General features: G+C 40.4%; 1 protein-coding gene and 1 long non-coding RNA gene across 2 annotated transcripts in view; both read right to left on the bottom strand.

Moving 5' to 3' along the window:
- The window catches only part of spega (striated muscle enriched protein kinase a), a 63,794-nt gene that overhangs the window by 29,067 nt on the left and 11,068 nt on the right, over window positions 1-23,659 (bottom strand). Inside the window, exons 2-3 of the mRNA XM_073851190.1 lie at window positions 815-919; window positions 393-507 (exon numbers count right to left, since the gene is read on the bottom strand). Coding sequence (XP_073707291.1) covers window positions 393-507; window positions 815-919 — 220 coding nt within the window. The remainder of the gene's footprint in view (window positions 1-392; window positions 508-814; window positions 920-23,659) is intronic.
- LOC141346337 (uncharacterized) lies at window positions 5,323-6,868 on the bottom strand. The gene is made up of 2 exons (XR_012357197.1): window positions 6,242-6,868; window positions 5,323-5,632 (listed from the first exon to the last, which is right to left on the bottom strand). It is a non-coding gene; the product is annotated as an uncharacterized lncRNA (long non-coding RNA).

Raw genomic sequence — 23,659 nt, 5'->3', positions numbered from 1 at the left:
GCAACTGGAGTCAAAGGAAAGTATGATTTAAAAAAAAAAACAGAAACAAAAATACATAAATAAAAGACCACCATAAATGAGGAATAGGGTAATGAAAAATGTCTTTAAAATGTTTCTTTAGACCTTTAATCTAAATTTATTACATTTGTTTTGTGCTACCTTAATTCAAGTTACTTTCTACCTTTTCATATCCTCATTCTTGAACACTGTAAATGGAAAAAGTCCTTTTTCGATAAAGGCTCAAAACACTGCCATAGTAGTCACTGGCTAAGGACATACTCTCCTCTGACCCCAATGCCACGTAGTACACGCTAATTTGTGAGGCGCGCACAAGAGCTTCAATCCCCAGGTGTCTGACAGGAGGGCTCTCAACACACCCAGCATTTGCTTGCCTGCCAGGTGACAAGGGATCCTGAAGACCAGGAGCTCTAGAGCCCAGGGCTTGCATCTCCCTCTCCACTACTGGACCATCACCTGGGAGATGGGAAAGCACTGCTCTCCCCCTGCCTGAAAATACAAAAAGTGCTTTTAATTTAATATTATGATAATGTTCTTTTTTTCCAACTGGTTAATTTGATGGATGGATGGATGGGTGAATTATAATACATTTATGAATTCTTAGCTTTGTTGAGGGGTTAACTCATCACAATTTTAATTTGTCTTTCAGTAAATTATTCTGAAAGGCATTTCCATTCTTCAAGAACTGTCACTGGAAAAACACATTGTTATGCTTTGTGGCCAAATGTGGAATTGTCATTGATGCAGCAAACTGAATATTGCTGAAGGGGGAAAAAATCACTCAGTATGTTCTTACCAGTGGGTTGACTGTTGATTGCTTCCCCCTGGGGAGGCATGAATTGTTCCTTCATCTCCATGGAGACCTGAGGCTCCGTACTTTCATCCTCCGTACTGTTTGAGTCTAAAGAGATTAGGCAAGGCATGTTACAATGTATTACTATGATTTTTTACAAAAATAAAATTTACATTATTCTTAATGAACTAGCTGCAAGAAATCTCTAAAATTAAATAAAAAATTGAGAAAAATTATCCAACATTTATATGTGGAAATCTTACACAATTTCCTAAACATTTGTATCAAATGTCCTTCTTAAAAAATAAACATTCCAATAATCTTACACAGACTTACTTTTTAAAATTAGTCATAAAATACAACTAGGCTAAGGGCTAGCTGGCATGTTCATTTAGCATGGCATCAAAATACAACATTATATGAGATTTAATACCATGGTTTTGCTCCAAACAAACCTTCTTATTTGAAATAACCTCCCACTGTGATCTGATCTGGCTTTCTAACAGAGAATGAGTCAAAAATGTACAATATATACAGTGATAAAAACTGTGCCAAAAAGCTCTACATTATAAATATACTTTATATTATATTATTATTATATTATTCAACCGTTACAGCAATAGCTGGATGTCTTTGTCCATTTAAGGGATTTCTTTGGACTTCATAGTTCTCTTTTAAGCATACGTTTCGGTGTCTCACTACGGGATATGCCCCTTCTGTTTACTACTCAGAAGCCCAATTACATTACGCCAGCCCCAATTGACTAGCAGACATGATGTTGTGTCAGGGAGTGCCTTGCTCCTCTTTGTATAAAAGGTGTCATGCAACATCATTACGACATTCAAAAACCTCTTCTCACTTCACACCGGAAACCTACTCAACAGATAGACAGCAACTAGTCTCCACGCTGGTTGCTGGCTAGTCATTTTGGTACTGTGCTTATAGATGACTTGTTGGCCACCAAGCTGCTTTCACCCACACCCTTAATCAGCACTTCAGCTCATTGCAAGGGTTACTCAGACTATGGCTGCAAAGATGTGAGGGAGATTCTCCGCAGATTTGCCCATGTGGGTACAAGATAGCTAGCACGCCAAGGGCCAGGATCCCCTTATGTCAGCTAGCCCCTCTTCAATTTCCACCCCACAGGTATCCATTTCTGTAGAGTTGCCCACCACGCTGCTGTCATGGAATGAACAGCTGTATGCATGCGCCCCTGTGCCCAGTGTCCCAGCACAGACAAGGATGAGCTCTTTGCGCACTTGAGTTTGAGGAAGAGGGGCAATTGGATTTTCTCTGTCTAAAGAGGAGGAAGATCTTGAGGTTTTCTGTTTCCTTCCCCCTGCACAACCGGCACAAACCTTCGGTATGGTGGGATCCACGGGGGAGGTGGGCGGGACCCCATCCTCTCCATTTCTTAGTGTTGATCTGCAAAATGTGTGCAAACACGCGGGAGAGAAACTATATATTCCATAGCTGACCATAGTAATGCTATGAAGGTAAGAGGCTGCCAAAAGCTAAAATGGCAGCAAGACAACTCCTTCCAATCTTTCCAGAGCTTCTGGAAAAAGTTGCCATCACCTGGAAGGACAAATCTTTTACTAATAGAGTGCCCATGCAGGTAGCATCCACTCTTGACATGGAGGGGATGGAAAAAGAATCCTTTCTTCACATGCCTCTCATGGAGCCATAAGTCGACACGCATTTGCATCCAAAGCGCAAGGCAGCTGCAAATCTTACATTACAATCGAAAGTGAACTGCTTCCAGTCAAGTATGACAGAGCACGCTTACAAAGCTGTAACTCTCTCAGTCCGGGCCCCGAACGCCATCTCTCTGATGACCGCATACCAAGCAGAGCTGGAGAACGAAGTGTCTGCCATGCCAGTTCAGGCACAGTGGGAAGAAATCTGTGTAGTCATGGATCTCTCACTCCATCTTCAGAGGTGTGTTGTTCAAGCTGTGGGCAATGGTCATTCAAGAGAGAAGATGCTGGCTTATTTTGGCTAATCTTCTGACAGAGAAAAGGAAGCCATTCTGGATGGACCGATCATCGCAAAGGGCATTTTGCGATGATCGGCGCCGAAAATGATGAGAAAAGAGATGATAAGGCTTTGCGGATATGTATGCCAAGAAAGATGTAGACTGTGTCCCTCCACCACCTTGGCAGGCCTTTGCAAAGCGTACAGCTTACCTACCCCCCAGCTTTCGCATTCCTAGATGACAAAAACAGCATGTGAATAAAGCAGTTCAGAATGCTGCACCAGAGCAAAAACCTGCCTGGCTAGTTCAGATGGACCAGCCAGCTTCTCATCCTACCCATGTGGTAAGGAGAAAGAAAAGGCAGTTTGAGGGGGTCTTCCTGAGGGAAGGGGGCTCACAGCACACCCCCCTATAAGGGGAAAAGTCTGCCAAGAGCTAAACTGGCAGTGCCACAAACTTTTTGATGATGCCGTGGCATATAAATGTCAAGGTCTTTCTTTCGGCCTTTCTCTTAGCCCAACGGTGTTAGTGAAATCTACAGAAGTGGTTCTAACACTACTCACAGTGTGTTAGTTTACAAGCAGTCAATACACAGGGGGGTCATAAACCAGGGCATGGATCTGCTGTCCAGAAGAAATCCCTTTTACGGGCAATGAAACCTGGACTTGGAAGTGGTCGAACAAATCTGGAGCATGTATGTAAGAGTGACAGTGGACCAGTTCACATCACAGGACGATGCTCAATGCCCTCTGTTCTTCTCTTTGACAGATCAGAGTGAGCCTCTGGGAATAGATGCACTGGCGCAGGAATGGCCTTACTTTCTCCTTCACAGGTTTTCACCACTAGCGTTGATATCCCTAGCCCTTCACAGAGTAAGGAAGGAGGGACTGAAGATGATTCTGATAGCTCCATGGTTGTCAGGGATATTGGGTGGTGGAGATCATACATATGCATGCACAGGGCCACGGTCCCTTCCGCTGGATCTGCTGTCACAGGAAGGGGAGGGGATATTTTTTATCCTGATCCAGAGCACCTGGCATTATGGGCCTGGCCAGTGAGTGGATCAATTTGAATACGTTTTTACACAGAAATAATTAAAGAGTTCAGGGAGGGTTATCAGCTGAACACTGAACAGCATTTATCCCACTGGATAGTGGGGGCAATATCTCTAGCATATTCCAGTAAGGGTCTTATGCCTACATCTGGTGCTCACTCTATGAGGGGAATGTCAACTTTGTGGGCTCTCTTTAAAGGAGTCATTATACAAGATGGTCTTAAACTGGATGTTACAGCTCAAATGCTTGCACATGCTGGTTGAGTGATGACTCAACCAGCCCTATAATAGTTGTCTTTGGTTGGCAGGTGACTTCGAGACAGGCTAAATGGCAATACGGGAGCTAGGATGTCCATAGTAAGACACCAAAATGTATGCTTAAAAGACAAAGATTACTTGCTTGTATAGCCCTGTTTTTTTGATAGGACAGGACGTGAGGTGTGGCCAAGTATGGTGACCCATACGTGGAATTTGTGCACACATCCAAGTGCACACACAGAGTAGTGGGTAGCCATATTTTATTGCTGCGGTGGCCGGGGACCAGTTGGGGATTACGTACCTTGCTCAAGAATATGTGGACGGGGCGTATCCTATAGTGAGACACCTCACTTAATGCTATTAGAGAACGGGGGTTATGCAAGTAATCTATAATTTTATGAGCTTTATGAGTCTCACTTGGGGACTTTCTGCTCGAGGGCAACCTCTAGCTATGAGTATGAATGAAACAGATATTACATGAGATTGTTTAGCGCTCCGTATTGCATACAATGCTTTAACTTTGAGTAAAAAAAATAATGAAAAAAAAAAATACTTGTCTGTAAGAAACTTGAAGTAAACATATGGGAAGTCATCAATATTTATCCAGATAATAGTTGTGTCCAGTATCCAGTTTTCAGATGTGCAGTCTTTTTAACTAAAATCCCTGAGGGACATTAATGATGCATAGTTTGTCAAGTACAAGTAGGCCTTTTTTTAGACTGTAATATGTCTTTTCCTGGATATAGCATGACAGTTTCAGATAATCTCTGAATAGTTGGAAATTCTAGAAACTTACGTAAATGGGCATTAAAGAAAGAAAGAAAGAAAGAAAGAAAGAAAGAAAGAAAGAAAGAAAGAAAGAAAGAAAGTAAGCCATGCTGCATGCATGCCTTACTTTTCCCATAACAAATAATGTAGAATATAAGTTTATGAAATTAAACTACAGCTCCAAATAAAAACCTAGTATATTTTACAGTTATGTGTATAATAATCCATGGTTGAAAAACCAAACCCATCCAAGAGCTCAGTAATGAAAGGTGAGGATCACAGAAATGTATAACAATTACCATTGCTTTGCTTCCTGCACAAGCGAAAAACTTCACTTCCATAGCGGCAGCAAGCAGAGGTGGACAAGAGAAGACTGTTACTATAGAAACCAATGTCTGCAGACATGCACTTGTGTGGGAGAATATACATAACACACACAAACAGACACACATATCCACAATAACAAACCAAATTGTAATTTTTTATTATTTTACAGTTTCAATCAGCGTTGCATTCCTTATGGATACCTGACAATTTGTGATGTTAGCAATTATAAACCTACATGTAGCAGCTATTTTTAACCTGTTTAACCATCTATGCCATGATTATTCTGCAAAAAATGTCCATTCTTTAAAGTTGTGCGTACACTTCAATTGTATTTTTTTACAAACAGGTTTCTGATTTTGGACTTTTTACAGTTTTGTCATAAACAAAACACACCATGAGTGAATCTCCCAAATGTCCAGCTAGAATGCCCAGCTCTCTGGAAAGACAAAAAATACACAAAAAGCTGATGGTTAATTTTGGTAAGCATTAAATAGGTTTTTCTTTGCTTGTTTGTTGCATCCATATGGTTATGCTAGTGGTGCAAATAATTTTGATTTTTATTCAACAATGTACAATCTATACATAAGTATCTCTTGATGACACAGAGGAGAAATGAAACACAATTCCTATTTAAAGACTTATGTTTTTTCCCTGTCAATTCTCATGCTGGCTTGCTGCATTTCAAATGCACTCCTACGTTGCTACCAAGGCAACTGGGTAATGTAGTTGTCACAGTGCCTGAGAAATTGTTTATTGCCTATTACAAAGGCAAATGAATGAAAATATATGTCATATATTAAATAAAAACAATAACAGTGTCATCAGTGACATCAGGTCTGTTTGTTTTACAGTCATTGTGTTGATTATACACAAACAGTTGGACATGAGGTAGCTAGTAGGATACCTTGAAGAAGGAACTATAACTACATCACCTAATTTACATTGCTACATTGTGAGTGTGATTTGCCAATTTCAAGACAAATCTAAAAAGTCAAATTGTATAGTTTGTGAACTGTATGACTCTGGATAGAATGATTCAACTCACCTGGAATCTTTTCTTTGACCAGATTTTCTTCATGGCCTCGGATGAACTTAATATCTTTTTTAGACTAAACAGCAGAGCCACCTGCCCGTGTTTCTGCAGACAATACCACTGTCTATTTCTATTCTGAATCTTGGTTATTATTGATTCCTGTGTACACTCCCAATAGTCTCAGGAATGTTGTCGCCAGAGCTTTTAAAGAATGTACCAAAATCCACAATTATGCAAAAAGCAATAGAAACAGTACAAACATCCAGTCATGATCCTCGAGTGACAAAAAAGAGTTTAAGGGGAAAAAATCCTCAAGTAAACAACAACATCCAAGCTCTTTTGGATCCCCACCAGATGCTCTTAAATGACAAACAGAAATCCAAGTGATAAGATATTCCAAAGCACAGCAGGAGGTGGAGGTCAGCTCGGTCCTAGTCACAACAGAAGGGATGAAAAATCTGTCTTTTACAGACACCCACTTGCATTCTTTCAATCCCCTTTAGAGATAAAGATATAAAGAAACAGGGGAGTGGTAGAGGAGATGGACTAAAAAGAGAAGCAAATTACAAGCGGGAGCTAATAATAGAGGCAGATCTTAGTGCAGTCAAAGCAAAAACAACATTTTCAGCTGCCTGAGTGTGCTATCTCTCTTTCTCTCTCATCTCTTCCTTTGTCTGTGGTGCTGGTGTGAAGAGAGAGAGACTATTGGTCTCAGTGCAAAGCATTAATTATATATTCTGTCAGGCTGTGGTGACGTCACATTACTCCCATGTCGATGGTGCTGGTGCTGGAATGGGAAAAGAGGAAAGCTGACACAGAGCATTAACGTTTTTTTTTTTTTGTTTTTTTTTTTTGCTACAACGACCTCATTGCATTTTCACCATACACAATTAAAAAAATATATATTAATATTATTATTATTATTATTATTATAATTATTATTATTATAATAATAATAATAATTATTATTATTATTATTACTACAGGCATCAGTGAAACCACAAAGAAAGTAATAATGCCATTGAGTAATTATTGCATTTTCTTATTGAGACCTACCTCAAAACAGAACAATTGATAAGTTGAAGCACTGACCTTATTATTTTACATTTAGCTGCAGTTAATTCCTATTATTTAGCTTTGTATTACTTTTATTTGTTCATTTATTATTTACTTTTGTCTTACAAGGAAGATGAAGAGGATCCATATAAAGAGAACACTGTAGCTGGAGAGTACAAGACTAGAAAAAAACTGAGTGAAGTGTGAGGTGTGTATCCAGCGGCTCCAGTCCTGCTGAAGTTGATGTCAGTAATTTTAGAGGAATCTTAGACCGAATTAGACCAATCTTCCTTTACTCTAGACTTGGGGTATGAATTGAAGACCATGATGGCAGCATAAGTTCTAGATGAAATTGTGGAATAGTGTTTCCACAGGCCTTTGAAAAACAGTCAACAGTCACCACGGCATTGTAGTCATCGCACTGAAGCTGGTGCCAAAAGAGACAGATGGTGAGAACCCTCGAGCCAACGGTGTGACTCCTTTAGCGGCAGCTCCCAGTTGCCAGTAATAAAGTTTTGCATAAAGAAAGGCAATTTTGGAGAAGAAAGTACATGAATAAAGCTTTGCCAGATGCCTGTGCCGCTGGAACAGAATGGCCTTCACTTTGGATGTAGAAGCATTATGTAGATGCATTATCCACACTGTGTAGAAATTCTGGATCGAGTTGATGTAAGAGTGCTGGGGTGAATGCCTCCTTCTTTTTTAGCTGGCAGAAGACTTGAGCAGCTTCAGAAGACCAGGTCAAAGTTTTGGGTGTTGTTCAGGAAGAATAGTCTGCAAAAAGTTTGAGAAGCCAAGGACATGTGGGAGTTTTTTAAGGGTGGCTGAAGTAGGCCAGGACGCAAAAGCTTGCATCTCTTCAGGGACCATCTGGAAAGCCATAATATATACCAGGAAATGGATGGTGATTCAGTGCAACTAGCTTTATGGTAGATGTGATGCTCTTAAAGATGATGGAGGACTAGGTAGATGAACAGGACTGGAGAATGATGATTAATCAGGATATTGTCTATGTAGATAATGAGGACGATTTTATCAATAAACCTTTTAAAACTGGAAGGTGAGTTGGATAGCCTACACAGATTCAGCAAGTATTAATAGTTCCTTGGAGTGAGGAATGCAGATAAAGTAATAATGGTTTCTGACATTAAGATTGGTGTGAATGTGAGCACCCAGCAGCATCTCAAAGGGCCATTAGAATCGTGGGTACATTGACAATCACATTACTGAGGGCATGGTAATGAACGAAGGGTCTCAGTCCACCATCTTTTTTGGCTACAAGTAATAAGCTGGATGTAGATAGAGAAATTGAAGAGTGGATGTAGCCACTCTTGAGTGTCTCTTTAATGTATTCCACCATGACTTGTTCAAGAATTAGGATAGACTACTAAAGGATAGACGCGAGTGTGGGGTTGCTGGCACAGTCTCAAGAAAGGTGCTGTGATAGCTGTGAGGCTCTAAGAAATTGGAATACTTCTGTGGATCCCACATCTCGGAGGTAAACACAGATGTTGTTTGCATGCCATCCTTTCCATTTTGAAGGAGGAAGATTAGTGACATCAATATGCACAGGCTCTTGAGAGGGTTTGGAAAATGAAGAAAAGGACTAAAGAGAATGATGGGATTTCAATTGTATTTATCTAACCATTATTAGTGCCTCAAGTCCCCACAAAACCTACCAGTTCACTCAAGTAATTGAATGCATAGATGATATTGAATACTGGATGACAATAAATGTCATATCTACACCATGCTCTTTCCCTCCACCAACACAGTGTTCACTATCCTCAGGCTAGGGCTGTCCCCGACTATGAATTTTCATAGTCGAATCAGAATTTTCGAATCTTTCTATAGTCGACCGATAGTCGAATCATCTAGGCCTATGTGTGTGTGTGAATGGGTTGGGAGGGGCACGACACTATAGTCAGCAGGAGGGTAAAACAGTTTTTATTTTATTTTACACACTGCACACAGCAACAACTTTTAATAAAGCGACCAAAACTGCCTGCCAACTGACAGACGAACTTATTTAGGTTTAAATAAAAACACAGAACGCGTCTTTTAGTTCTAAAAACGCGAGGCGCACAGCACTGCCTTTTTTGCTAAGCAACGACCGAAACAGCTGTCCTGTCAGTCAAATCAAAGGATTATAGCGCGAACGCTCTAAAATCTTAGTTTTTTGCTGTTAAGTAAACTGTCATATTAGCAGAAACCCTAAATAATACAGTTCCTGGTTACCCACGATAGACACCAAAGGTTTCTCCTCCATTTCTTGCAGTCTCCGGACTTTTTAAGCAACGGTAAACTTTCGCCATCACAACAGAAGGCCCGCCTCTCCATTCATTCGATTGGACAATGGAAAAGAACGCGAATAACGTTGGGCGTTTTTCCGCTCAGAGTTGATTTTTTTTTTTCAACTTCAGGCGCTCGGAGCGCTCCTGCAAAAACGCGAGGCGTGGGGGGCGCATAAACAGAGCGCAGAACGCTCACTGCCAACAGAAAACCATTCAAAAGAGGCGCCTCCAATTGCAAAAACGCGTTCGGTGTGATCGCCGCCTAATCCCTGCCGTCAAGATGGTCCGCATCTCATCATGGATCAGGGCAAGTGAAAATTAAATCTGTCACAGGGGTGGTTAGATTTATTCACAAACACGTTAAAAATATTTATTGAACGCTTCTTTCTTTTCACTTTTGTTTTTACTGCATTATCATAATCAAAGGCTGTATATAACGTAATATAACCGTACAAAACCAGTAGTTCTGTGTGCAATTAGACATTGAGCACCCCCATATTGCCAAAATGGTATGATGCTCGTTTCACCCGCGAAGATTCGACTGTGAGATCGGTGGTCGAATCAGGCTCCGCATATCGATGCATCGAATCTTCGACTATTCGGGGACAGCCCTACCTCAGGCTATTAATTATCCACACCTGTTCTATGTTAGCTGCAATGCCAAGTTGTAATCGCCATAATTTCAAGATCAGGGAGAAGCAGCGTCGGCCCTGGAGTGGCACTGTCCTGCAGAGTTCAGCTCCAACTCTAATCAAACACACCTTAACAAGCTAATCAAGTTCTTCAGGATTACTAGGGCTATATGCAGGTGAGTTTTTTTTTTTTTTTCAGGGTTGGAGCTAAACTCTGCAGGACTGACATTGCCTATCCCTGGCCTAAAGGAATGACTATTAGAGCTGAGTCCATCAAAGATAATAGTCTGAGGCATGTGTGAAAAGAGACACTGCCTATCTCTGATTTTCTCAGAGCTATCCACTTTGGAATGATGTGATTCTATGGCTATGACTATGACTATCAATGCCAAAGGTTCACATACTGATAGAACTCAAGAAGTGCGTTTGACTTCATGCTCTGGTGCGCAGACCAATCAGCAAGAGTTGCTTGTTGCAGTCAGGAGCAGAATTGAAACTGAAGACGTAAAGTCTAAAACTTTATGCTTCCCGTAGTGATGCTTGCAGCGTGTTTGCATACTCTATTACAAATGAAGTAAATTAAATGCAGTATTTGTCAAATACACAGACATTTAAGTAAAGTTTTAATATAACAACAGAAACACTTTTATGTACTGCTTAATACAGTGCCATCGGTAACACTTTACAATAACAGTACATGAATTATCATGCATTAATACCTGAATTAGTAATTTCTTGACTATGAACTAATGATTAGTTTTGACATGCATTAATCAAGAACTAATAAAGAACTAACGTAACTACGACATGAGTCATATGAATTACTGCATGAATGCAGTACTGCAGCACCACCTTAATTACATGTTAGTTCCTACAGGTTAGTTAATAAGTAATTAATGTTGAGTTAACAATTATGTGCCCCCCCCCCAAGTAAAGTCATGACATAATGATACATTACATGTCATGAATTCATGTTACTTTATAAGTAGTTAATAATGAGTTATGTAACATAATAATCATTTTGGATATACTGGTGCAAAATAAGGCACAATATTGCTAACTTACTTAGCATTAAGTTATATTAATTCATGACTTGTTAATGTATCATTATGTCATGACTTTACTTGGGGGGGCACATAAGTGTTATTTACTTATAAAGTTTTCATGACTTGTTAATGTATCATTATGTCACAACTTAATGACTAGCCCTAACCTAACCCTGACATCTTAAAAAAGCTATCAATTGCACATGTTTTATAAGCTCATCTAAATAAGATTTGTGGTGCCTTTTGGTGGTTTGTAAAGAAGTAGAAGAGCAGAGGTCCTGTTGCTGCATTTGGATGGAGAAGGAACTGAACGGTAGGAGGAAAGTTGACTTTTTGAAGGGGCAATTGTGGCCCAAAAAAAGCAAGAACACAAGATAAAGTCTGATTTCAGTGCATTATGATGATATAATGACAGTAAACCGATCCATAACATAACCAAAGCGATAACCAGCTTCTCCAGCTTCTATCACTGATTTTAAATTGGAAAATTGCATCTGCTTAATGAATGCTTTATTTTAGGATGGCAGCAGTAGAATCACTCAAAACAGGATGAGACAATTGTTTTTATATTATGAATGCATCATCGTGTGTTGGATGAGTTAGCTGAAATGTAAATTTTGCAAGAATCATTGACTGATGTTTGTGACAGCTGCATTTGACAAATTTATGAACAATTTTGCACTGTGCCATCTTTCTTCTAGAACATGTTTGATTTAATTTACCACAAATTGTTAATTAATACATTAACTAACATGTAGGAACTAACATGTAATTAAGGTGGTGCTGCAGTACTGCATTCATGCAGTAATTCATATGACTCATGTCGTAGTTACGTTAGTTCTTCATTAGTTCTTGATTAATGCATGTCTTAACTATTCATTAGTTCATAGTCAAGAAATTACTAATTCAGGTATTAGTACATGATAATTCATGTACTGTTATTGTAAAGTGTTACCGTGCCATCTGTTCAAGAATAAAGTTTAACTTAAGCCTATACCATTTAAATACTAATAAAGTTGGTCTACATACATTTATCAGTGTTGTTTATTTTTTCGATAAACAATTACTCAATATAACATTGTGACTTCAGTAAAAGAGGTTTTACTGTTATAAAAACATACTTTGATGCCGTCACAGTTACGTGGCGTTGGTGCTGTCTCAAATCGGACAAAATTTCGAACCAGCATGCACTGCTTCAAGTGAGCCACTGTGCACCGCTGCATTAACCTGAACCAACCTACAAATTTAAATATTAATCAAATATAACACAAGTAAACATAACATGCAGTTTTTGAATTAAGTTTTTTATCATGAAGGGAAAACAGAATCCAAACCCGCATGGCCCTGTGTGAAAAAGTGTTTTCCCCCTAAACTTAATAACTGGTTCGGTCACCCTTAGCAGCAACAACTGCAATCAAGCGTTTGCGATAACTTGCAATGAGTCTGTTACAGCGCTGTGCAGGAATTTTGGCCCACTCATCTTGGCAGAATTGTTGTAATTCAGCCACATTGGATGGTTTTCGAGCATAAACTGCCTTTTTAAGGTCATGCCACAGCATCTCAATAGGATTCAGGTCAGGACTTTGACTAGGCCACTCCAAAGTCTTCATTTTGTTTTTCTTCAGCCATTCAGAGGTGGATTTGCTGGTGTGTTTTGGATCATTGTCCTGCTGCAGAACCCAAGTTCGCTTCAGCTGGAGATCACAAACAGATGGCCGGACATCAGCAGAATTCATGGTTCCATTTATCACAGCAAGTCTTCCAGGTCCAGAAGCAGCAAAACAGCCCCAGACCATCACATTACCACCACCATATTTTACTGTTGGTATGATGCTCTTTTTCTGAAATGCTGTGTTACTTTTACGCCAGATGTAATGGGACACACACCTTATACTATTAATATAGTATTTTCCCAAAAGTCTTGGGGATCATCAAGATGTGTTCTGGCAAAACTGAGACAAGCATTTATGTTCTTTTTGCTCAGCAGCGGTTTTCGTCTTGAAACTCTGCCATGCAGGCCATTTTTGCCCAATCTCTTTCTTATGGTGGAGTCATGAACACTGACCTTAACTGAGGGAAGAGAGGCCTGCAGTTCTTTAAATGTTGTTGTGGGGTCTTTTGTGACGTTTTGAGTCGTCGCTGCGCTCTTGGGGTTATTTTGGTCGGCCAGCCACTTCTGGGAAGGTTCACCACTGATCCATGTTTTCGCCATTTGTGGATAATGGCTCCCACTGTGGTTCGCTGGAGTCCCAAAGCTTTAGAAATGGCTTTATAACCTTTTTCCAGAGTAATAGATCTCAATTACTTTCTTTATCATTTGTTCCTGAATTTCTTTGGATCTCAACATGTTATGTTTTAACAAGGGGAGAGGGGAGAGGGGAGTGTGTGTGTGGGGGGGGGGGGGGGATTTTTTCACACAGGGCCATGTGGGTTAGGATTTTGTTTTCCCTTCATAAAAAAAACCCTTCATTTAAAATCTGCATGTTGTGTTTACTTGTGTTATCTTTTATTAATATTTAAATTTGTTTAATGATCTTGTCACGTTTGAAAGACGAGGTCAGGGTCCAAATGCAGGTAAGTGATTCTTTTAATAATAAAACAATAAACAAACACAAACCAAAGGCCAACACGGCACAACACGACTTGACTCAAGATCTGGGGAACACAGAGGCAGACAGAACAGAAGACAATGCAGCCAGAATGAGGAGTGGGAGATGTGCAGCTTTATAGTCCATAGTAATTGTGAACAGGTGTGGGTGAGATGAGTGTAATGATCAAAATGCAGGTGTACACAATCAGGGGAGTGAAGTGTGTGAGGAAGGAAGACAGCGACATCGTGTGGAGGAGGGAAAAGCTGCAGCCCAGAGTCATGACAGTACCCCCTCTTTACGGAACGGCTCCCAGACGTTCCATAAGTCTGGAGGGCGGTGGAAGGGGGAACGGTGAAACAGGGGGAGGGATGGCAGGCCAGGCCCGTGCAGCGGAGGAACGTGAGCGGACACAGCTGCCAGAGGAACGTGGGCGGACACCGCCGCCAGGGGAACGTGGGCGGACACCGCCGACAGAGGAACGTGAGCCGGCCTCGCCGCCAGAGGAACGTGAGCTGGCCTCGCCGCCAGAGGAATGTGAGCTGGCCTCGCCGCCAGAGGAACACCAGTGGGCACCGCCGCCAGAGGAACGTCAGCGGGCACCGCCGCCTCGGGAACAGAGTGAGCGGGCATCACCGCTTTGAAAAAAAACTTCCCCGCTGGACCCGTAGTGGCTGGCTGCATTCTGTCACGTTTAAAAGATGAGGTCAGGGTCCAAATGCAGGTAAGTGATTCTTTTAATAATAAAACAATAAACAAACACAAACCAAAGGCCAACACGGCACAACACGACTTGACTCAAGATCCGGGGAACACAGAGGCAGACAGAACAGAAGACAATGCAGCCAGAATGAGGAGTGGGAGATGTGCAGCTTTATAGTCCATAGTAATTGTGAACAGGTGTGGGTGAGGTGAGTGTAATGATCAAAATGCAGGTGTACACAATCAGGGGAGTGAAGTGTGTGAGGAAGGAAGACAGCGACATTGTGTGGAGGAGGGAAAAGCTGCAGCCCAGAGTCATGACAGATCTGAAACATTAAAGTGCGACAAACATGCAAACACATACAAAATCAGGAAGGGGGCCAACACTTTTTCACACCACTGTATATCAAACAATAGGGATCACATGACAAACCGACCAATGAAAACATAACACATGCAGCAAAGGACCAGTGAGAACTAGAAATATGAACTAGGCAAGCACAGGACCGGATCACATGATGGGAAAGGGAAAGACATGACAAACAGGAAACAAGACAATGAAATTCCAAATGAGAACACATGAAAACATAATAAACAAAAACTAAACTACAGACATGACAATAACCTAGAATACAGTCTGACACTTGCTGGATATACTGTATAAGACTCCCTCCTGCAATGAGTCTCACTGCCACTAGGTAGCACCACCTGCTCTGCACTTTTTAGTTAAAACTGTTCATAAAGCTAACTTGTACCAACTGTTTTTCCTTATTCTTTTCATTTAAGTTGTGTTCATTCTTGAGCCTACCTCAAGTAAAGCATGGGGTTCTTAACTCTGGCCCACAAAATCCATTTTTTCCTGCAGAGTTCAGCTCCAACCCTAATCAAACGCACCTTAACAAGTTAACCAAGACTTTATGATCACTAGATAGAAAGTTACAGAGTTGAACCCTTGTTGAAGAGACTACGTGGACTTAAGAAAGCTAAATGTCTGTTGCTATTTGACCTACTTTATGTTTATCTGTGGCTTCTACTTCTGTGTTTATTTGTATGATAAGAATCCGGAGAGGTGTTGAGGATTCATTACTCAGTGTACCTTTTCATTCCAGCCTAACAGTCAGGTCTGAATGCATTGCATCTTATCAACTGAGGTAAAAGATAAGGTGGTCTTAAGAGATCCGACTCCTGATTTGAAGACCTTGGCTGATGTAGACATCAGGCCAGACAACCGCATTCAAGATCACCATAGTAAGCGCCATCATGATATATTTGACTGCCTGAGCTGCTCACCCTCACTGTTTCTATTGAATGTCCCCCACTGACCAGGTGCTCTGAGGAGCTTATGCGGCTGGCGCGGACCTGGTTATCACAGGTCAACAGGGAGAGTCATATTTTCACCAAACTAGATCTCCAGAATGCCTACCATTTGGTCAGGATCCTTGCTGGGTCTGTCGAAATCTACAATTCTAGCATTTGTAAAAAGTAGTGGACTGTAGTATTTAAAGTTTGGCTGACTCATTGGCCTAATGGTAGATGGTAAAATACCATCTCAGCAAATGTTGTAAAACATCTCATTTACACTGTACTGAACAGCACATTTAAGGGCCCAGTTTTATGGCTGCCACAATGGGGAAATGCTTGCTACATTTTGATTTGATCTTGATGGATCTTGACTAACACAAACAAATTTTGTTTTGGCCTGTGACCACCATAAAAATCCATTAGGACTTTTAAATGTAGCAGCTCTGGCTGAAACAAAGAAAATCTTAGAACTGATGTAAACTGCAGCATTTCCATTTCATACAAGAGAAACTAATATTCAGAAAAATAAGTATTCTCAGTGACTGTTATTTGTAGTGCAACATTTTACACAAATTCAGCAAATGAACGCATGCATGACATCGTGTTTGGATTGTGCTCAGAACATTGCAAAAATGTATTCTGGTGACTGCATTGGGAAACACAGAAGTGAGTAATACATTGGTTACATACAGTCGTGGCCAAATGTTTTTAGAATGACACAAATATTAGCTTTCACAAAGTTTGCTGCTAAACTGCTTTTACATCTTTGTTTCAGTTATTTCTGTGATGTTTTGAAATATAATTACAAGCACTTCATACGTTTCAAAGGCTTTTATCGACAATTACATGCCAATTATGCAAAGAGTCAGTATTTGCATTGATGGCCCTTCTTTTTCAGGACCTCTGCAATTCGACTGGGCATGCTCTCAATCAACTTCTGGGCCAAATCCTGACTGATAGCAACCCATTCTTTCATAATCACTTCTCGGAGTTTGTCAGAATTAGTGGGTTTTTGTTTGTCCACCCGCCTCTTGAGGATTGACCACAAGTTCTCAATGGGATTAAGGTCTGGGGACGTTCCAGGCCATGGACCCAAAATTTCAACATTTTGGCCACGAGCCACTTAGTTATCACTTTTGCCTTATGGCACGGTGCTCCATCGTGCTGGAGAATGCATTGTTCTTCACCAAACTGTTGTTGGATTGTTGGAAGAAGTTGCTGTTGGAGGGTGTTTTGGTACCATTCTTTATTCATGGCTGTGTTTTTGGGCAAAATTGTGAGTGAGCTCACTCCCTTGGATGAGAAGCAACTCCACACCCTGTTTGTCGTAGCGCACACCTTGAGTTGAAGCTCCGTCGAGTCAAATTACTATTTTCTATTTTTTTTAAACCTAAAAACAATTCTATACACCATCATTTTTGTTTTTCATAACATATGAATATACCCCCTGTCGTGTTGTACAACAAAAACAATCGGAACGCCTTGCTATCATTAGTTTTTATTTTTGCATTCCCGAGTCTGCTACTAAGTTAGCTTATAGCCCATTTAGCATTGCCAGCGCGGTCGCGACTAATCTTGCATACATTGTTTATTCTCTATTCACACACATTTCAACTGTTTACTCACTGTTAATTGCTTTAATGGCGAATTTGTGTCTACCTTTGAGTGCAGGTGAAGACACGTTCGAGCTGCACTCGGTGCTGGTGGAGCTGGAGGCTGTGGAGAAGCAGATCCAGGTGCTCCTGGCTAGGCAGATCGAGCTGCGCGAACGAAAGGCCGCACTCGAATCTGCCAGGGTAAGTGTACAGCTCGATCCTAACACTCCCATAACCTCTACCCCGTGTGACTCTCTGCACAGGTCCGGCGCACTCAGGACGCGATCCTCCCAGATGTCGTTCACTCCGGTGCCGGGACTCCACGGACCCTGGGTGCAGCAGCAGCGGAAAACGCGTGCCAGGCCCCGGGCGAGAACCTCCCCGCCTCCGCCGCCTCCGGTCTTCGAGATCTCCACCCGGAATCGCTTCGCTCCCCTCCGCAAGACGGAACACGACGCTGTGATCGTCGGAGACTCCATCGTCCGGTACGTTCGTGCTAACTTAGCTAACGGTAAAGTGCACACTTGCTGTTTTCCTGGTGCTCGCGTTCTTGATGTCTCTTCACAGATACATGCAATCCTGAAGGACGATGTGAGCGTCGGTGCTATCGTCCTGCATGCGGGGGTGAACGACGTCAGGCTGCGGCAGACGGAGGTCCTGAAGAGGGATTTCGGAAGCCTGATCGAGACGGTACGCAGCACATCGCCCGCGACGAGAATCATCGTGTCAGGACCGCTTCCCACGTATCGACGTGGACACGAAAGGTTCAGTAGACTTTTTGCTCTAAATGAATGGTTGTTGTCATGGTGTAAAGAACAGAAACTGCTCTTTGTTGCTGATGGCCTGCATCCCAGCAGAGTCGATGTAAGGGATTAATTACATTTTTTATTTTAGCTCAAAGGGAATCGAATATGATTCAATAGGGAATTTGAACAGAATCGCTGTTTTACGGCTGTTCAGAGTCGACCCGCGATTCATTAAAACGAGCCGTGTAACAGAAACTCTGCAATGGATATTACTATCCAGAATATAGTGAAAACACTATATATTAGCACAGTAGCAAAATCGGCAGTTTAAGACATTAACTTGTAAGCACAAAACACAAGATACTTATCTTTTCTAATAAAAATATGATTTTATTGGATAAACCTAACACATACAAACTAATCTAACATAAACACACGCATTCACACAGGTTGCAGAAAGAGAAAGTGAGGAAAGAATGAGTTTAAAGGAATGAAAATATGAAGTCCAAAGTTTAGAGCAATATGTGTAATTGCTTAGACCTGAACAACCATAAATCACTTAATTAACCTTCGTATTGAGTCTCTCAAAGAGGTTATTAAACTTTATATCAAATGCACCAGTTCAGTTAGAACCTGGAGGTTACTTGCGTTGCCTTGTGTTGAGGGAATTCCTTCTGTCGCTCGTTCCAAAAAGGGGCCTTCCCGAGGTTGCTGATTGGTTGGTTCTGTGGTCCTTTGTGAAGTCTTGGGCGTTGGCTTGGCTGAGGAGGCGAGTTGTGCGCTGTTAAAGTTCAGGTCAGCGAAGACGTTTGGGTCGGTCGCGGCTTGCACAAAACTTAACAAGAACACGAAACTCTCAACGGAAAGAAATAAAAGAATTAAAGTAAAAGACAGGAGTGTAATGATCTCATCATGTTTCCTTTAGAGGAGCAGCTGGAATGCAGGCCAGGGAGCGTTTAAAAGAACGCAACGCAGCGGTACAAGAGAGTGAAAGCGTAAGAGTAAGGAGTAAGAGAAATTTGAATGGTGTCCTGAGTTTTTAAACTCAGCTTTTGGACACATCCCAAATGGTGTCTTGACCAATTAGAACATTGTCCTAAGTCGAGGTACTGCTGGTTGCTCCTCCCAACCATAAATCACAATGTTATCTTATCAATCCCGTGGTCCCACTTTCCCGCTCTTGGCAAAGTTAAATTTGGACATGATTTTGATAACAAGACTAAAATACATTTTACAAAGAATTGAATTATAGAAACATTTCAAGAATGCAATTTCAAGACCATGCATATCAAACACCAATATAAACCATTAAACTATTCAATAGTTATCAAAAGGGACATACACAATAAGTGATTAAAACATAATAGGCAAATGTGTGGGTTACATAAATGATAGGAAATGTGCATAGAAATGATGAGTTGCTCCTAAGTTCTTTAGCACATTTTAGCTGTATATATATGGAAAGGCAGTTTCCTTTGCCATACTGTGACCATAAGGATGTGTTCTGTGAGGGAGGAAAAGGTCAAAAGGGTGTAGAAAGAATTTCAGTGTCCTGTGCGTGGGGGAGCCCACCAACTGAAATCTCTAATGATTGTCATGTGATGTTCAAGATGTGCATCTCTTTGACAATTAATCTTGGTTACTTGCTCCAAATTTGACAATATCCTATAATCTCCGATTATGAACAAGTGTCCTTTTGTGTTAATGTTGCGAGTTCTTAGTTAGTTAGGTTTGCTTCAGGCTGGCTTGAGCCAGGGTGTCAAATGACAAATTTTACGACATGCTGGTCATGCTGGAGTTGCTGGAATTTGTGGAGTTTGAGGCTGTAGAAGTGTTTTTACTTCTAATCGAATCTCCTGAATTGTCTGATTCGCGCTGAAATCCTACACGGAGCAGAACTGCTGTCGGACAACATCTCCAGGACGCTGCGCTCCATTTGACTAGTAAGCATATCTTCAAATAGTTGCGATAATGGCTTTTGTTATGCACATTTAAATGATAGTATTGGTGCTGTCCAATCTATAAAGACTGTGTCTGTTCCTCGAATAGTGAGGTCAAAACAAAAATTTAATGCAGGATCTAGAACAAATCTAATCATGATTAGACCAGAAAAATGCACAATAAATGAACAAAAACAATTTTTAAAGCTTGGGCTCCTAAACATTAGATCACTCACACCCAAAGCACTTATTGTAAATGAAATAATCACAGATAATAGTTTTGATGTACTCTGCTTGACTGAAACTTGGCTAAAACCAAACGATTATATTGGTCTGAATGAGTCTACTCCACCAAACTACTGTTATAAGCATGAGCCCCGTCAGATTGGTCATGGCGGTGGTGTTGCAACAATTTATAGTGATATTTTCAATGTTACTCAGAAAACAGGGTACAGGTTTAATTCATTTGAAGTACTTCCCCTTAATGTTACTCTGTCAGATATGCAAAATAAATCTCTCCTATCTCTTGCTCTGGCTACTGTGTATAGACCTCCAGGGCCGTAAACAGATTTCCTAAAAGAATTTGCAGATTTCCTTTCTGACCTATTGGTTAATTTTGATAAAGCATTCATTGTTGGAGATTTTAACATTCATGTTGATAATACAAATGATGCATTAGGACTTGCGTTTACTGACCTGTTAAACTCTTTTGGAGTCAAACAAAATGTCACTGGGCCCACTCATCGTTTTAATCATACACTAGATCTAATTATATCGCACGGACTTGATCTTACTGATATAGATATCATACCTCAAAGCAATGATGTTATGATCATTTCCTTGTATCGTGCATGCTGCGTATCACTGATGTTAACTATATAGCTCCGCGCTATCGTCTGGGCAGAACTATTGTTCCTGCTACCAAAGATAGGTTCACAAATAACCTGCGTGATCTATCTCAACTGCTCTGTGCACCCATAAATAAACATGAACTAGACAAAATGACTAGTAACATAGGCACTATCTTCTCTAATACATTAGAAGCTGTTGCCCCAATCAAGCTAAAAAAAGTTAGAGAAAAATGTACTGTGCCATGGTACAACAGTAATACCCATTCTCTAAAAAAAGAAACTCGTAATCATGAGCGTAAATGGTGAAAAACTAACTTAGAAGTTTTTAAAATTGCATGGAAAAACAGTATGTCCAGCTATAGACGGGCTTTAAAAGCTGCTAGAGCCCAGTACATCCACCAACTCATAGAAAAAAACCAAAATAATCCAAGGTTTTTATTTAGCACAGTGGCTAGATTAACAAATAACCAAACACCTCCTGACCTGAATATTCCTGCACAGTTTAATAGTAATGTCTTTATGAATTTCTTTACTGATAAAATAGACAACATTAGAAATACAATAACTAATATAGATACTACAGCAACTGATACTTCAACATTAGTCATCACACCCGAAGAAAAACTGCAGTGCTTTACAACTATAGAACAGAAATAATTAAATAAACTTATCACCACATCTAAACCAACAACATGCCTATTAGATCCTGTACCCACTAAATTACTAAAAGAGTTGTTACCTGTAGCAGAAGTACCGCTTCTTAATATTGTTAACTCATCGTTATCTTTAGGTCATGTCTTAAAACCATTCAAACTAGCCGTTATTAAACCTCTAATTAAGAAATCACAGCTAGACCCTAGTGAACTGGCAAATTACAGACCCATTTCTAATCTTCCATTTATGTCTAAAATTCTAGAAAAAGTTGTGTCTGCTCAATTGTGCTCCTTCTTGCAAAATAATAATATCTTTGAAGAATTTCAGTCAGGTTTCAGGCCCCACTATAGCACAGAAACTGCACTTGTAAAAATCACAAACGACTTGCTACTTGCGTCAGATCAAGGCTGCGTCTCATTGCTAGTTTTACTTGATCTTAGTGCTGCGTTCGACACTATAGATCATGAAATACTCATAGATCGATTACAAAACTATACAGGTATTCAAGGGCAGGCTTTAAGATGGTTCAGATCATACCTGTCCGATCGCTATCACTTTGTTTATTTAAACGGGGAGTCATCACAATTATCACCAGTAAAGTATGGAGTGCCACAAGGATCTGTCCTAGGTCCTCTACTATTTTCAATTTACATGTTACCCCTCTGTAATATTATTAGGAAATATGGGATTAGTTTCCATTGTTATGCTGATGATACTCAACTATATATTTCAACAAGACCAGATGAAACTTCTAACTTAGCAAAGTTAACAGAGTGTGTTAAAAATGTGAAAGACTGGATGACCAATAATTTTCTACTATTAAATTCAGATAAGAGATATTACTTATTGGACCAAAAAACAGTACACAGAATCTCTTAAACTGCAACTTGCAACTAGACAGATGTACTGTTATTTCCTCTACAGTCAAAAATCTGGGTGTTATATTAGACAGCAACCTGTCTTTTGAAAATCATATTTCCTATGTTACAAAAACAGCATTCTTCCATCTTAGAAACATTGCTAAGCTACGGAACATGTTACCTGTCTCTGATGCAGAAAAGTTAGTTCATGCATTCATGACGTCTAGACTGGACTATTGTAATGCACTACTAGGTGGCTGTCCTGCATCTTCAATAAATAAGCTACAGGTAGTCCAAATGCAGCTGCTAGAGTCCTTACCAGATCAATATATGGAATCCAGAAAATATGATCATATTACCCCAATTTTACAGTCTCTGCACTGGCTACCTATTAGGTTCCGTATCACTTACAAAATACTACTTCTTACCTATAAGGCCCTTAATGGTTTAGCTCCTGCATACCTAACTAGTCTCCTACTACGCTACAATCCCTCACGCTCCCTAAGGTCGCAAAACTCTGGACTTTTAGTAGTACCTAGGATAGCAAAGTCCACTAAAGGAGGGAGAGCCTTTTCTCATTTGGCTCCCAAACTCTGGAATAGCCTTCCTGATAACGTTCGGGGTTCAGACGCACTCTCTATGTTTAAATCTAGATTAAAGACTCATCTCTTTAGCCAAGCATTCACATAATGTATCTCATAACGTTGTACTCCAGTTACATCTGATCAAATGCACATTAATATTCTTCAGCTTGGGCTAAACACATCATTTTTGTTTGGTTGGAAGTTGGAACAGCAGCTACGCTAATTATTTCTCTGTCTCTGCCACGGGATTTCCATCCTGTGGTAACTAGGATTTACATAAGATTCAGTCTGGATTCAGAAGAAGAGATGATGCCAACCCCTCAGAGGACCGCAGATGATGCCAGCCTTGAAACAACATACAGCACTACATAATTTTCCTACAAGTTTGATTACAGCACATAATCATTGCAATTAGTGTTCATCATCTGTTTGATTACACAGTTACTGATTTTAACATTTATATCATATGTACATCGACTTAACATACAGTATTCACCACTAATAAGCTACTAAATATATTGTAGTAGCCTAAACTTTTGTACAGCTGCTTTGCAACGATTTGTATTGTGAAAAGCACTAT

The sequence above is a fragment of the Garra rufa genome, chromosome 12 (assembly GCF_049309525.1).
Source record: "Garra rufa chromosome 12, GarRuf1.0, whole genome shotgun sequence".
Classification (NCBI taxonomy): Eukaryota; Metazoa; Chordata; class Actinopteri; order Cypriniformes; family Cyprinidae; genus Garra; species Garra rufa.
This window is presented reverse-complemented; position numbering and strand designations above follow the sequence as displayed.